The following is a 15,225-nucleotide window of genomic DNA, read 5'->3' as shown; positions in this document are numbered from 1 at the left end:
ATGAATAAATTAATGAAAATAAATATATAAGTAAAAAACAGCTCATTTATACAATAAATAAACCACAGAACAGACTCGACCATTGTCCCATATTTGCCCGATATAATTTCGTCTTTGAGGTACAGAAACTCATTTTCTTCTTCCTTCTCTTTGTTTTCTCTGCAGGCTATGGGCATGCTGCTCCAGGAACTGATGCTGGGAAAGCTTTCTGCATGTTCTACGCCGTGCTAGGAATTCCTCTAACCCTGGTGATGTTCCAAAGCCTTGGGGAACGCATGAACACCTTTGTCAAATATCTCCTCAAGAGAATTAAAAAGTGTTGTGGTATGAGGAGCACAGAGGTTTCAATGGAGAATATGGTGACGGTGGGATTCTTCTCATGTATCGGCACTCTCTGTATTGGAGCCGCAGCTTTCTCGCACTGTGAGGACTGGAGTTTCTTCCAGTCTTACTATTATTGCTTCATTACATTGACTACTATAGGATTTGGGGATTTTGTGGCTCTACAGAACAACAAAGCTCTGCAAAAGAAGCCCTTATATGTGGCCTTTAGCTTCATGTATATTCTAGTGGGCTTGACGGTCATTGGAGCCTTCCTCAACCTTGTTGTGCTTCGTTTTCTTACCATGAACAGTGAAGATGAGAGAAGGGATGCTGAGGAGAGAGCATCCTTAGCAGGAAACCGCAACAGTATGATTATCCACATCCAGGAGGACTCGCAGCATGGCCGACAGCGCTACAAAGCAGAAGTAACGGATCTCCAATCTGTCTGCTCCTGCATGTGCTACAGGTCCCATGAGTTTACTAGCCGGGTGGTTTCCCACCAGAACTCCTTCAGTTCACAGCTGAACCCCCAGTACTTTCACTCTGTCTCATATAAGATTGAGGAGATTTCACCAAGCACCTTGAAAAACAGCCTTTTCCCTTCACCTATTAGTTCGGTCTCCCCAGGCCTCCACAGCTTCACTGACAACCATCGCCTCATGAAAAGGAGGAAATCCATTTGAGAATATCACTCTTTCCTTTTTTGGACTCTCTCCAACAAGTTCCCACCTCCATTACTTAGCAATCTTTGGTTCAGTTTTGCGTTCTGTCTCCTCAAACTATGTTTGGGTGATGGAATGATAGACTTAACTTGAAAAAAGGCTATCCATATTGAATCTGGAGGAAACTCAAGCATGAAGCATGGATAATTATTCCCCCAGATGAACAATATAAGTCTGATAGCAAAATACGCCTTACCTTAAACCATTTACTCTGCACCCTTTTCCCAGTGGGTTAGAATAACAAATATTATCCTTGGTACCAAACCAAAAGTTGCACAGTTAGCTTGTGAGAAACTGTAGGGGCATATTATAATTAATATTGCAAATGGGACTTTGCCCGTTTAACCTTAACTTGAAAAAAAAAAATCGCAGTTATGTGCGGTTTTATTATTGAGTGCCATGGATAGACGAGGAAAAAAAATAAAGCATCAGGTATTATTTTTTTATAAGCAATTATATTTAGACAAAGGAAACTGGTTGCTTTGATGTTAAAGTTAATAATAAAAAAAAGATTTAAAACCAAAATCTTGCTGATCAGAGCATGCGCATTAAAGAACAGTTATATAATGGGTGTGCCATGGTTACTTGATTTCATTTTTATTTTCTTTTTCTATAAGCAGGTTACATATATAAATATATATATATATATATATAAATATAGATATATCTGTCTATTTTTGTTTGGCTTAGGATTGTGTACAATTTGGAGAGAGAAACGGGAGCAGTAAAGGAGAATTTACTTTAGCTTGCCAGTTAAAAAAAAAGGTAATAAATGCATGCACTTTGTAAAACTGGTATGCATAATTGAGTAAGAAAAAAAAAGTAAATCTAATAAAATATTACACAGCAAATAATCTTGAAATGAATTTTAAGTCTTAAGGAAAATTTACTTTGCCATTGTGTTACTTAGTTCTTTATTTTCTTTTGGTTTTCCAAATGGTGAGGGTAAAAGTTGAAAGATTTTTTCATAAGGTTTACACCACCATTTTCTCTCAGGTATGGGATTGTAGGTTTTATGACTGACAGAAATATTTTAAAATCAGGAATTTATTTTGAACAAAATTAATAGTTCCACTAATATTTTCATTTCCCTACGTTAACCAACAGTGCATTCTTATTTTCTTCATGCATCAGTTAAACAGATCAAGAAAAGGTCATGTAATTGAAGAATATTTCATCATCAACATCATCATATAACAAAAACATTCTGTACAAATAAAACGCATGCAAATCTAAGTATATGCAAAGGGTGACCAGAAGGGTGTCTTTAAAATGCAGCACTGTAGCAAGTTGCAATATGTTTGCCAATTCATCCAGACATAGTAACAGACGAATCACCTGTTGACCTGTAGTCGGGCCGAACAGAAGATATTTTACACATTTTATTATATTTTAAAAATGGGTGATTTTACTGAACTTCAGGGAATTGCTATGATGCTTACGCCAAGTCAGTCCAAATACAAACCACATTTTCAGTGAAAGATTTTCTGAAAATTCAAAGAGCTAAATATAATGTGCTGGATGGTATGATTGCACAGTAATTAGTATCCCTGACTGACAGATCAGGAATTCTGATTTTCGAAACCCAAATCCTCTCTGTGCAGAGCTTGTACATTTTTCCTATGTCTGTATATTCTTTATTTTTTTCCGACCACAACTTCCAACAGTTGCACATTAGATCCATTGGCGATTCGAAATTTGGTCCTGTATTTGCGTGAGTGGGTCCTCCAAATGACTGGTGCCTTGTCTAGAGCTGTTTCCTGCCTTGTGCCAAGTGCTCCCAAAATAGGCCTTCCTAGGTTCTAAATTGGATTAAGCGCGTTTGTAAATGTTCTGTTAAATTCAATGTGCCACGATGCCTTAATATGGGAAGGAACTGAACTTTATACCATAAAGTTGCCAGCTTAATTGCTGCCGTCAACTTCCAGTTAACCTCTCTTTGCTCCAACTTCAAAAATGTATTTGTAAACAACCCCAATGAGCAATCTTGTAAGTCACCTTAGATAAAGGCATCAGCCAAATATAGAAAAATAACGGTACTACAGTGGGACGGGGGCCACAAAATGGAGTGCAATATAAAAACTATTTGAACTAAAGTAAAAATTGAATTAACATGATATTAGCTCTGATGTTCAGTAAAGTCACCCATTTTAAAATGTGACAGAACTGGTAAAACCCACTCTGTTTAACATGGTGCTAATTTATAGTGAAAATATGGATCAAAAGATGACTCACAAGATGCTACGTCCACCAACAAAATGCAACTTAATTCATCTCTACACTTTAAACTCCCAACGTTTCTGATCATACCTCGATAGCTATAATGCATATATTGTGTCATTTTAAAATGTACGCAGGCACTGTGGCATAATGATTAAGGATTCAGACTTCAAACCCTAAGGTGGTGGGTTCAAATCCCGCTACGAGATTGGGCAAGCATGAGCAGGACAATTCACCTGTACCTCAATTGGAAAAACAAAAGTAGTGTAAGGAATTATTGTTAAATCAAATGTTATAAGTCGCCTTGGGAAAAAGTCATCAGCCTAATAATACAAATATATGTAGCATAAAATATTTCATTTTACCTCATCCTATTTAGGCATCCGTCCATCACTTAACATAATGTAGAATAAAAAAGAATAATTGGTGGTGTCAACCTAGTGAAGGTAATGTTTTTAAAATAAGGGTTATTCCATGTGGTATATGTGTTACATGGGAAGGTTTACTGCTCATCTTCCTACCTTTAAAAGTTGGAACGAAAGTCTTAAGGTGGCAAACTTGCAGCTCTGACCCTTTATACTCTGATCATACTGCCAAGTGACAGAAACGGAGCTCAGATTGTCAGCTCTTTACAATATTTAACTCAATGCCTTGATTTCAGTTTTAACTTTTCAAATAAATGATATAAAATGCAGCAAAACATTTGTTCCGTATAAAACACAATGTGGTATTTATTAAAAAAAAAAAAAACACAAAATCAAAATTCAGATTATAAAGGGTCCTGCAGATAGCACAATGCATCATGTTTTGTTGAGCAACATTGACTTTTCTGGTATTTGTTTTCATGAAAACTAACAGCATTTTTAAAATGTATGTATTTAGATGGTACTTTTAATGACAAAAAAAGAGAAATGAACAGGAAGGTGGGGAAACAGAGTTTTAAACTGCACTACACCTCAAAAGACCACTAAATGGTGCCTATAGTGAAAATATATTTTTGATTTTTGTAACATTAGGCTCTTATTTGGAGGAAATGACTTACTGAATTTCATTCAGCTTATTGTTTCATCTATCGATTAACTTGTTTTACAATTTGTAGGTATACAAAAAATATACAAAATTATGTACACATTGTCTGTTTTTGTGCAGGCAATGACAGTGTATCACTCTTTAGTGGTGTTTTCTTGGAATGGCCCTTATGAAAAAAAAACACATTGTGCCAACTGGAGTTTATCTTTTTTAAAAATTATAATTATATGAATTCCTTATGTTTCATTTTTTGGATCATATATTTTTAGAACTCTGTGCAGCAGCTACCTGCATGAGCTGGAATCCCTATTTTTGGAATGCTTGGGCTAGGATGGTTATAAATATTTCAATGTAATTTCTCTCTGTCTCTCTCTCTCTCTTTTATATAAAAAAAAATAATAAATTAAAAAAGAGTGGCGGGGCCTTCCTTTGTGGGGAAAAATGGTTCAAAATGTTTATAATGGCTTGGCTTTGCTGTTCTAAGCAAGTGTTAAAGAAACAGTATCCCATATTTAGGAATTATCAATGTAATGTATTAGTTATTAACCTGAAAATAATTTTCTTATTCTGCATTTTGTCAGATGACCTTAATTGCCTTGTTGAACAGATGTTGATGAATGTTTTATGGAAGTGAAAGCAGATGTCATAAGAACAAAAATCATTAAAAAATGCACTATTTTTAATACTCAAAATAATAATACATGTTAATATGTATTGAAAATTTCAGCTTTGATGATTATCTTATTTCTTGTATTTGTTTTCACTATCGAAAAATGGTTACGTTCCCCAATGTCTTGCAATCAAATGTTGAATGTAAACTCGCAATAGAAAGTGTGTCAGAACGCATATATGTGTTGAAAACCCAAACGTATCAAATTTAATTGGCTCGCCAAAGATGATTGGCTCTGCAACCAAAATACTGACATTAGGCCATTAGTACTTCTCTTATTATTTTAATAATTATGCAACACATGCAGACCACTAGGAAATGTTTACACACTTGTGCCAGCAACACATTACACTACACCATCTTTAATCAGTCCTTTTGGCTGTATAGTGAATTTTAAATTGAGGTGTACAGTAGGTAAGTCTTGGGAAATACTCATATGAAGAGATGGTATGAAAGCTTTATATTTAACTACTTACTCAGTTAAATTTTCTTCAGTATTCCGTGAATGAAAATAAAAATGCACAAAATAAATAATACCCCATTAAACCTTCACTATGCACACATAACATAAGGTTTGGGGCATTTAAAAATGTTTACTTTCCACTAGTAGTAGTAATATGAAAAATCAGATTTTAACAATATTATTTGAAACACCAAATTATGGGAATTAGAATTTGCTGTAACACTTTAGTTTAGGTACTGCAAAACTGCATCTATTACTCATTTACTCTTATGTAACAAGACTTTAACAAAGGCTTTATTTGGTCTTCATAACACTTCTAAATCATTAGTAGATCTGTGCTGGGTGGCATATTGACGTGATGGTAACATGACTTGTTAATACGAAGGATTCACAGGCCTTTTAATAAGTAAGTCTTATCAAGAGAAAAGGGTCTCAGTTAAGACACCTCATGCCACTCCAACGTGACATTTTGTTAGCAGGTCTCATTGATGAATAAACACTTTACTGATGCTTTGTAAGTGTTATGAAGACCCAAAAAAGTGTTGTTAAAATCTTGTTACATAAGAGTAAATGAGTAATAGATGAATTTCACAGTGCCTAAACTAAAGTGTTTCTGAATTTACCTATCATAGTAGCTCACAATTTACTTATTTGTTCTTTTGCTACAATTTGAAACTGAAACATATTGTTTCTTAGATGTCAGTTATATAGAGAATACTGTAACCAAACCGAACGTTATGCTACAGGCATCAGTTTTTAATGGATATGACTAATCAATATTTAATAGATAGATAGATAGATACTTTATTAATCCCAAGGGGAAATTCACATACTCCAGCAGTAGCATATTGATAAAAGATTCATGCCTTTTCCAATTGTCATATCCTACTAGAAGTTATGTTCTATTTTTGTTCAGTAAAAAAGTATGGTTTTAACACCCTTTCTTGTTTTTTAAAGCCATTGTATTTTTTACATAGGCTCTTCGTGAACCCTAGAAAGCAATATACAGCATATAATGTTCCGTAACTTGTTAAATATCACGTAATTATTATAAAGCCAATACACCCGAAATGACAAGCTCAAAACATTTGTCCTGTGTGTTGCCATAAGATCTGGGCCATTGATCTGCCTAAGCTTTCATTATGACTTCAACTCTGTTTAGTACTCATTCAGCGCCTGTCTATAGACAGTACGTTCTTCCAAAATAATATATATATATATATGCTTAATAGTCTTTAATTACTATAAAGAGTTACAAAATTGCAATAAATGTTTTTCCAGGATAGTAACTTTAAGTACTGACAGCAATGGAATGATGGTATTAATTTAAGTGAGAGGAATGAGACGTAGTACAGCAGAGTGCAGCTTCCAAAATGGCACAACTCCCTCTCTGATTCTCATTATCTTTTATCCCTGGTGGTCCTTGTTGCCAATGTCATCTTCATGACAGAAGGATGTTCTCTGCATATGTAAAAGCAGCACTTGGAGAAGCAAACTGTGTCCTGAATCTGCAGAAAGAAAGATTTAGATTTGTTTAACGAGAAAATGTGCACTTACTGACGACACAAGCATTTTGGTGAAATAACTTGGAACTCTTTTTTATGGCCAAAATATAACCTAGATCACAGTCATAAGATGCTTAATAATACATAATAATTTTAAATAAAAAACTGAATCAACGTATTATTTTTAATAGCAAACCTATTGTCAACACTACATTAAGCGTGTCTCTTTCCAATATACATCCACTTCAGTTCTTAATTTGTCTAACATCGGTATAATCTGGTGTTACTACTTCAAGCTGAATGAAGAGAATTAGGCATAAGTAAAGTATATAGTCAAGGTATGAAAGGAAGAATGAGATATTTGTAAATACTTCAACATTTATTACTGCGTAACTCAATTAATGGTAAAATAAAAATCTGTGCTTGACTATGCTGTTTATGACTGTATGTAATTTTATAAGATACTACATGTTCATGTTTGAAATTAGAATGAGAAATTCCTGTACTCTTATTTGAGTTGTAGAGTAAGTACTGAATGTGGTAGTAATGCCAGGTTACACCATAGTCACTGAGTATATACAGTGTGCTGGCAGGTTTATTTGGTCACACTTTAGTTTAGGTATTCAATAGTAAGCAGCAATGAGGAGTAGATAAAGGTTGTATTAACTATGCTATTACCAAGAGTAAATCATCATTAACAATCATTACACTGGACAACAATTTTTTGAAAAGTTTTGCTTCCTGAAAAATGTTTGATAATTATGACAGACAGTTTCAAGCAGAACACAAATATTTTTTCAGACTGACTATATCACAGATGAATATGAAGAAACATGAAATTAACTTTTATCAAATTTAGTGTGTTTGTTCGCTTAATGATGCCGACAGCATTTGAATTTGTTTAATTGAACTAAAAAAGTTTTGCAGCAGATTTTCATTTGTACTTAGCATGTGATGCTTTTTATTTCAGTGTCCAACAATTGTTTTCAAGCACTGATGGATTCCACTTGCCCTGATACCACTTTTCCACCATAATAATAATAATAATTCTTTGCATTTATATACCGCTTTTCTCACTACTCACAGCACTCAGCAATTGCAGGTTAAGGGCTTTGCTCAAAGGCCCGACATTGCAGAGTCCCTGTTGACATTTACAGGATTCGAACGGGCAACCTTCCGATTGCCAGTGCAGATCCCTAGCCTAAGAGCCACCACTCCGCCATTGCCATTGCAGTGTCCTAGTAAAAACTTTCACTATGTTTGAAAATGGCTACTCTAAAATTAGCAGGGAAAGTCCAAGTATGTATGCAGAAAATGGATCTTGAGCAACATGTTACACTTTGTGGTTTTGTATGCTTTTCAAACACCTGGGGCCTCATGCATAACGCAGTGCATAGAATTTGCACAATAAAATCACGTAAGCACAAAAGCGGAAATGTACTTACGCACAGAAAAATCCAGATGCAGGAATCTGTGCGTACGCAAACTTCCATGTTCTTCTGCTACATAAATCCCAATCAGTGTGAAAAGTAACGCTCGTGCACGCGCCTGCTGTCCCGCCCCAACTCCTTCCAGAATTACGCCTCTTTGAATATGCAAATCAATATAAATAGCCCTTAAGCTCAGCCTTCTGTGAAAAGACAATGGGAAAAGCACGGGGGAAAATATAAGAATTTCAGGGAATGCCAAGTGGAGGCAAGGAAAAACGTACTGTTTGTTGGTTTAAACAGTGGTATAAGCAACAAAAGGAAGTTGATCGAGTGACAGAGTGTCGGAGAAACTCGAAAGCTCAAGTTCACAAAGTCACACAGTGCCTGAAATAAAAAAGAAGTCACATGTCAAAGTTGCCGTGAAAAGGCGAGTCATAGCCCATCGTCTGAGTGGCATAGGAAAGCTTATTAGGGTGCAGAAAAAAAAAATAGGCACACAGTGGGAAAAAAGCACGAAATGTCAACTTTAATCTCAAATTTCCACTTTAATCACATAGTTTATTTTGTCATTAAAGCAGAACGTCATAAACTTCATCTTAAAATCATTTAATTTACTAGTTTCTCAAATCTAGTAGCATGTTAAATGCTTTGTTTTGTATTTGATCTTTTATGTACTCTATGTGTGTGAATCACTACATGCTTCCGGGCTTTCTCTTCCTCTGACTGGACACAGAATCCATTACATTCATAATATTACAGCTCTCTGAATAATTAAAATACTGAGATGTATACATGATATCTTTTTCATGATGATAGGAATGAAAGCATGTTATTAAACATGGGAACACGGTAATGCAGTGATTGTGTGCGACCTTTGATGAAATTATTGCAGCAGTACTGTCTCTTTCAAACGTACTAACCTCCAATTCCTGTCCTTACTTTTCTTTCTTCAAATATCCAATCTCCACACAATCAGCTTTGTAATAGACGTTAAGCCATCTGTAAGCTTACAACGACGATTTTTCAAAACTTTTAAGGAACATTGAAATATCTTCGTAGTAGGTGTTTAATTATTCTATCCATCTATCGTCGTGCCAGCCCAGCAAGAATACAACACAGGGTAGGATCAATCTGTGAACTGCTAGCGCTGCGGCACCATGTCCTCACGTTTAATTATTAACAATACAGATTATTTAAATGAAGTTAAAGTTTTATCTGTATAATATAATCAACATATTTTGCTGCATTTCATCTTAAAAATGATATCATCATCATATGTAAATACGCGCCTTATAAAGTGGCGCAGATTGTGCAATATTATAACTGTAGTGCATATAAGTACAAACAGTTCTACAAGGAGCACTTGATGGACTGATTGACTGTGTTTATAGTTCTTGGGATGAAACTGTTTCTAAACCGCGAGGTCCGTACAGGAAAGTCTCTGAAGCAAATTTGCCGTGGCTGAGGCAGCGTGTGCTTGATGCTGTATCCCGATAATTCTCTTTCAGATCAGCTGCTGCTGTGTTTCCCCACTCAGATACAGTGATATAAATACTCCGAGTGGTGCAGTGAGAGTAATATGGAAAAAGGTAATCCGCTGTGGCAACCCTTAACAGGAGAAGCTGAAAGAACAAAAAGAAAGTGCAGTGACAGTAACAACACTAAAGCAGTTATGGTATTTGGAATACTATGGCTGTTCCCTCTACCATTATATTGTTACAGGTTAATTACAATCAGATGCATTACACCAATAAACAATATGCGGTTAGTTTCAGTGTATTTATAAAGCCGCATCAGGAAAATAAGGAGTAACCACACAGGAACAGTAAGTAGCACTGGTTTGACGCTGGGTGCCGCCAGTCTGCAAAACCAAGTGCAGAACTTGCGTACAACAGGGTATGAGGTACTGTGGAAATGTGCAAGTTGTAGGTTTTATACATCGCGATTTGAACGTGGAAACATTCGTACACAACATTTCTGTGTGTACACACCGTTTATACATGAGGCCCCTGGACTGTAGTGTGGTCTCTATAGATGCCAAGAAAATTCTCAACATCCTCGAATGCAATCCATTTGATTCTCCTCCGATCCCACTAACACATCTTCTAAACCTCTTGCAATTGATGACATGTCTGATTTGTGGACTAACAAATAGCCGGCCTTAAACTTCTTTTTCATTGGAGATATCTCTCTAAAATATTGAAATCCTTGACCTTTCTTGTTCATCGCTTCCACAAAATTTTTCAGCATTGCAACTTTTAGATGAAGAGGAGGCAAAATTTTCTTAATTGGGTTGATAAGTGATTTATGAGCCACACTTTTCTGTCCTAGAACCAAATGCTTTCAGATTGGCCATTTGTTTTTTATGTAATGAGACTATTTAGCATGGCTGTCCCATTAATAAATTAAACAATATTAACTGGCATATCTTCAGCCTGAAGAAGGGCCTTTCTAGTTAGCCAATAAAAGGTGTCATTTTGCTTAACGTTTCACTACAAACATAATAGCTAACATCCTAGTACTACGATAGTGTTCAGAAAGCAAAACCTTCATTGTCCAGTGTAACTAACCAGCACATGCAAGCAAGAAGTCTACTATATTCAGTACATGTGGCAATAATGACCCTATGAACTTCTGAATTGTGTTAGTCTGTTTTCATTATTTTATATTATTTTAAAAAGTCATATAGTATGTTTTATAACATGAAGACCATTGTAGCAGATACCTAAACTAAAGTGTTACCAGTAAACTTGAAGATCTCAGTTCAGTAAAATCCAAAAGACATTTCTGGCTTCTCTGTCAAGGACCGGAAAGCTTGATCTGCAGCGTTTATCATTTTTGACTGGTATGAAGTATGAAAAAGTTTCACGAATCGAGTTGTATAAAATTGAATACAATCATTTTTAAATAATGACAGACAAATTATATACCAAAGTGTATTATAATCCATCCATCCATTTTCCAACCCGTTGAATCCGAACACAGAGTCACAGGGGTCTGCTGGAGCCAATCCCAGCTAACACAGGGTGCAAGGCAGGAACCAATCCCAGGCAGGGCGCCAACCCACCACAGGACACACACACACTAAGCACAAACTAGGGACAATTTAGAATCGCCAATCCACCTAACCTGCATGTCTTTGGACCGTGGGAGGATACCGGAGTACCCGGAGAAAACCCACACAGACACGGGAAGAACATGCAAACTCCATGCAGGGAGGACCTGGGAAGCGAACCCGAGTCTCCTAACTGCGAGGCAGCAGCGCCTACCACTGCGCCACCGTGCCACCCAAGTGTATTATCAATTACATGTGAAATAGAGGAACACAATTTCGAAGTGTAGTGAGTCACCTCTTGGGTAGGTACTGTACCCATAATTTCAATGTATTTGCAGAGTAATTACTTCTGTGTTTGTACCCAGAGGAAAGGTAAGTTATATTATCAATTATGTAATAATCACATGACATCTCTTTTATCATCACCTTTTCTCCGAGTTACACTGCAAGTACTGTAAAAACAACAGATTTATTTATGTAATATAGTAGAATTGTAATGCAAATACACTGAAATTATGGAAATGTAGATTAACATGTGACCATTTAGCAGTTCTAGCAGTACTTTACATTTTAATACAGAAAGCATACACACAGCTATTCACAGTTTTATGTATACATTTACTAATCTTGCTCATCCAGGATAGGAGCCAAACACAAACCAGGTGCAAACCCTAAAAAGAGAACCGTAATTGTAGAGCACATTCACACGCACAAACATTGACTCCTTTCTGGGCTAATTTATAGCTATCAATTAACTAAAGGCCATGTATGTGGGATTTTAAAGAAAAGACACCTGGGGAAGTCTTCATAGAGACATAAAATAAGGTGAAGATGCAAGCAGTTTGGTGTAATAAATACCTTACACTTAAAAGAATGCTACTGAATGTTAGGAAATCTATATACTGTACAGTAATTGATTAATTGAACAAGATGATGATAACAAATTGAGATATTTAATACTTTTAAAATAAATACAAATCATTTAGATTTACATTTTAACGTTTTGTCAACTTTTTCATCAATTCAGAACTTTTTTCCAATGGAATAGGCACACTAAACAGTTCAAATAAACACAGAAGGTATTTATTGGTCCAAGATATTAATAAAGCAGTATGCCATGTTATGATACTGAACCAAAGTCTCAAAAGCTGTGAGTTTTAAATCAACAATGAAAGCAATACAATAAAATAAAACTGCTTTTACTGTGGTTCTAGTAAAATGGTAAAGATTCTAAAAGTCAAACAACAAAACTTTGGAGATTTGAAGCTTACACATGAATGCACAACTTGTGTTAGAACATAAGAACACTCAGACCATCAAGCCTAAGCGCTAAACAAATGGCTCCATAGATTGCACAAGGACTCAACTGAGCAAAAGCACTCAGTGCTTTAGGTTTGCAACTCAGACACAGAGAAAAGCAAAAAAATGTTCATTGATTTTCAGTAAACCTTAAAATGATACAAAAATATAATTTTCATTTTTACTTTTATAATGTATTTAACAGGCTTATTTAATTTTTCTAGGTATAAAGAGTTCTAAGTATAATTTTTTTTCAGCCTTTCAGCAGTTATTTTAAATACTTTCAAAGTAGCAAGGTTACAAAATCTAATAATTGTAATGTTCTCCATTTTCATATTTTTCTTTCCCTAAAGCAATCATTTTAACTATCTGAAAAAGGTACTTGAGAATATTTATATTAGGTTCTCGTGTATTACTATTGGCATTGCACAAGTATGACACAAGGATACATGCTACATTACTTTAAAACATTACATGTAATAATGTATATGAAAAATTTTGAGTATTGGTTTATGGAAATAAATGAGAAAACTGGTACCATAATACAATAAAGATATACTGTAGTAGAATGTAAATCTCAGGGAAGTTTTGCTCTGCTGTCTCCTCTGATAATTGAAAGCGTTTTGCCATACAAAAATTACACACATTTCAATTATTCTCTTTGACAGTCAGTTTCATGAATTTGCCATAAATTGTGCCATTTTTTTTAAACCTTCCATATTTTGCCCTTTATATGAATTATATTACGAAATATTATTTGTTGGCTTTATTTTTATGTCACATGGCATCAATAAGAACACTTTCTTCTTTTATGTATTTGGCAAATACAAAATGAGAAAAAAATATTTAATGTCACTTATAACATTATTAATTGAAAATATTTTTTAAAAAAGTTATCGTATAATGCTGAAGTTAATTACAGCATAACATTCTTTTCAGTAGACACCAGTTTAAATGCCATATAAACTTTGTAGCCAAAGCCTTACTTGTTATTGAAGAACATGTTAAAATGCAGTATATTTTAAATAACTATAAAAAGATAGATAGATAGATAGATAGATAGATAGATAGATAGATAGATAGATAGATAGATAGATAGATAGATAGATAGATGCTTGCATCAGTCTGCTATATGTTCTGCCTGGTGTACTATACTAGAAAATTAAAGTGCCATCTAGAAATACTAAGGTGGTCTTCTTAAATTTTATCACAATACAAATTACATTAAATATATACACTGTATTGTTTAACTCAAAGGTACTAGGGTGTTGTATTGTGTTAGCCATTATGAATGTATTTAAAAGTCAAGCAAAATGACCCCTTTTATTAACTAACTAAAAAGATTATAATATGCAAGCTTTTGAGGCAACCCAGGCCCCTCCTTCAGGCAAGATGTAATCATTTTCACTATTTAACTCAAAGGCAAAGACATTTTGTAAAATCTAATTGACTTATATTTTGTAGAACTGATGACTTTTTTTATAGCAGGTAACATGATGTTGCAGTGCTTAGGGCTACCCTTTCACATATCCAGAACGTCAAACAACGGCCCAGTTGCTATCTCTGAATAGTTTGAGTGTTCTTCCCTGAATGAATTACATTAGGTGGCTTTAAAAGGTTATATTGTTTTGTTGACAGCAATACAATACAGAAGAATTCATTTCATTCATGCTTAATCATTTTAGCAGAGTATATTAACATTTCCTTTTAGTTATAGAACTTATTGCTCGAATACATTATTATGGAAGTTTTATAAATATTCTTGTAACCAATCAAAAAAAAAATACAAGAAATAGCATGACATACATGAAAAGAAATTAACTAAACTATTTAAATAAAGTATATTACTGCAATGTTACAAGTATTAACTCCTTCTTTAAAGTTATGAATTCCAGCACAGGGTCGCAGGGAATCAGAACCTTTGATGGCAAAACCCGGGGGCACAGGTTGAACCAAGTGGCACCAGCCCATTGCAGGGCACACATGCTGACACAGCCACACTGGTACAATTTAGAGTGTTCGATCAATGTAACCCGTACGCCTTTGTAGCGCGGAAATAGGCCAGAGCTCAGTAAGAAACACTGTTTGTAGACATTGAGGATATACAGTATAAACTCTACTCAGAACAACAGAACACAACTCTGGGCCTCCATACACTATATGTGCGCACACACAGTATGTCATTTTTAAAAGCTAACATATTTTAATATTTCCTCCTATAATGTCACATTAGCATTGGTGAAGTGTAACACAGAGATATTGTGTACTATTAAACTCTCCTTATATGTACATTCTTGACTATTGTGGGCATTTTGCCTGAAGGATTTCATTTTTGAAGTTTATTTCTCATCTTGATTTATTTAATTTGGCAACTTTATTACAGTCTTGATTTTCTTTGTTTATGTGACGCCATTGAGAAGTATTACATGACCTCTATTGTTGCACTGGCAGCTTTTCCATGCCTTATCCCTTTGAGGGTACTTTATATTTTGAATGTCTATGGCATTG

The 15,225-nt window shown here is 34.9% G+C and overlaps 1 protein-coding gene across 1 annotated transcript in view; it reads left to right on the top strand.

The window, feature by feature from the left end:
* Nucleotides 1-4,622, top strand: part of kcnk9 (potassium channel, subfamily K, member 9) — a 314,147-nt gene extending 309,525 nt beyond the window's left edge. Inside the window, exon 2 of the mRNA XM_039736872.1 lies at nt 166-4,622. Within this exon, the coding sequence (XP_039592806.1) occupies nt 166-1,007 (842 nt within the window). The 3' untranslated portion in view covers nt 1,008-4,622. The remainder of the gene's footprint in view (nt 1-165) is intronic.
* The last annotated feature ends 10,603 nt before the right edge of the window (nt 4,623-15,225 follow it).

Source organism: Polypterus senegalus, chromosome 15, assembly GCF_016835505.1.
Source record: "Polypterus senegalus isolate Bchr_013 chromosome 15, ASM1683550v1, whole genome shotgun sequence".
Lineage (NCBI taxonomy): Eukaryota > Metazoa > Chordata > Cladistia > Polypteriformes > Polypteridae > Polypterus > Polypterus senegalus.
The sequence above is the reverse complement of the archived record's forward strand: the minus strand, read 5'-3'. Positions and strand labels throughout refer to the sequence as shown.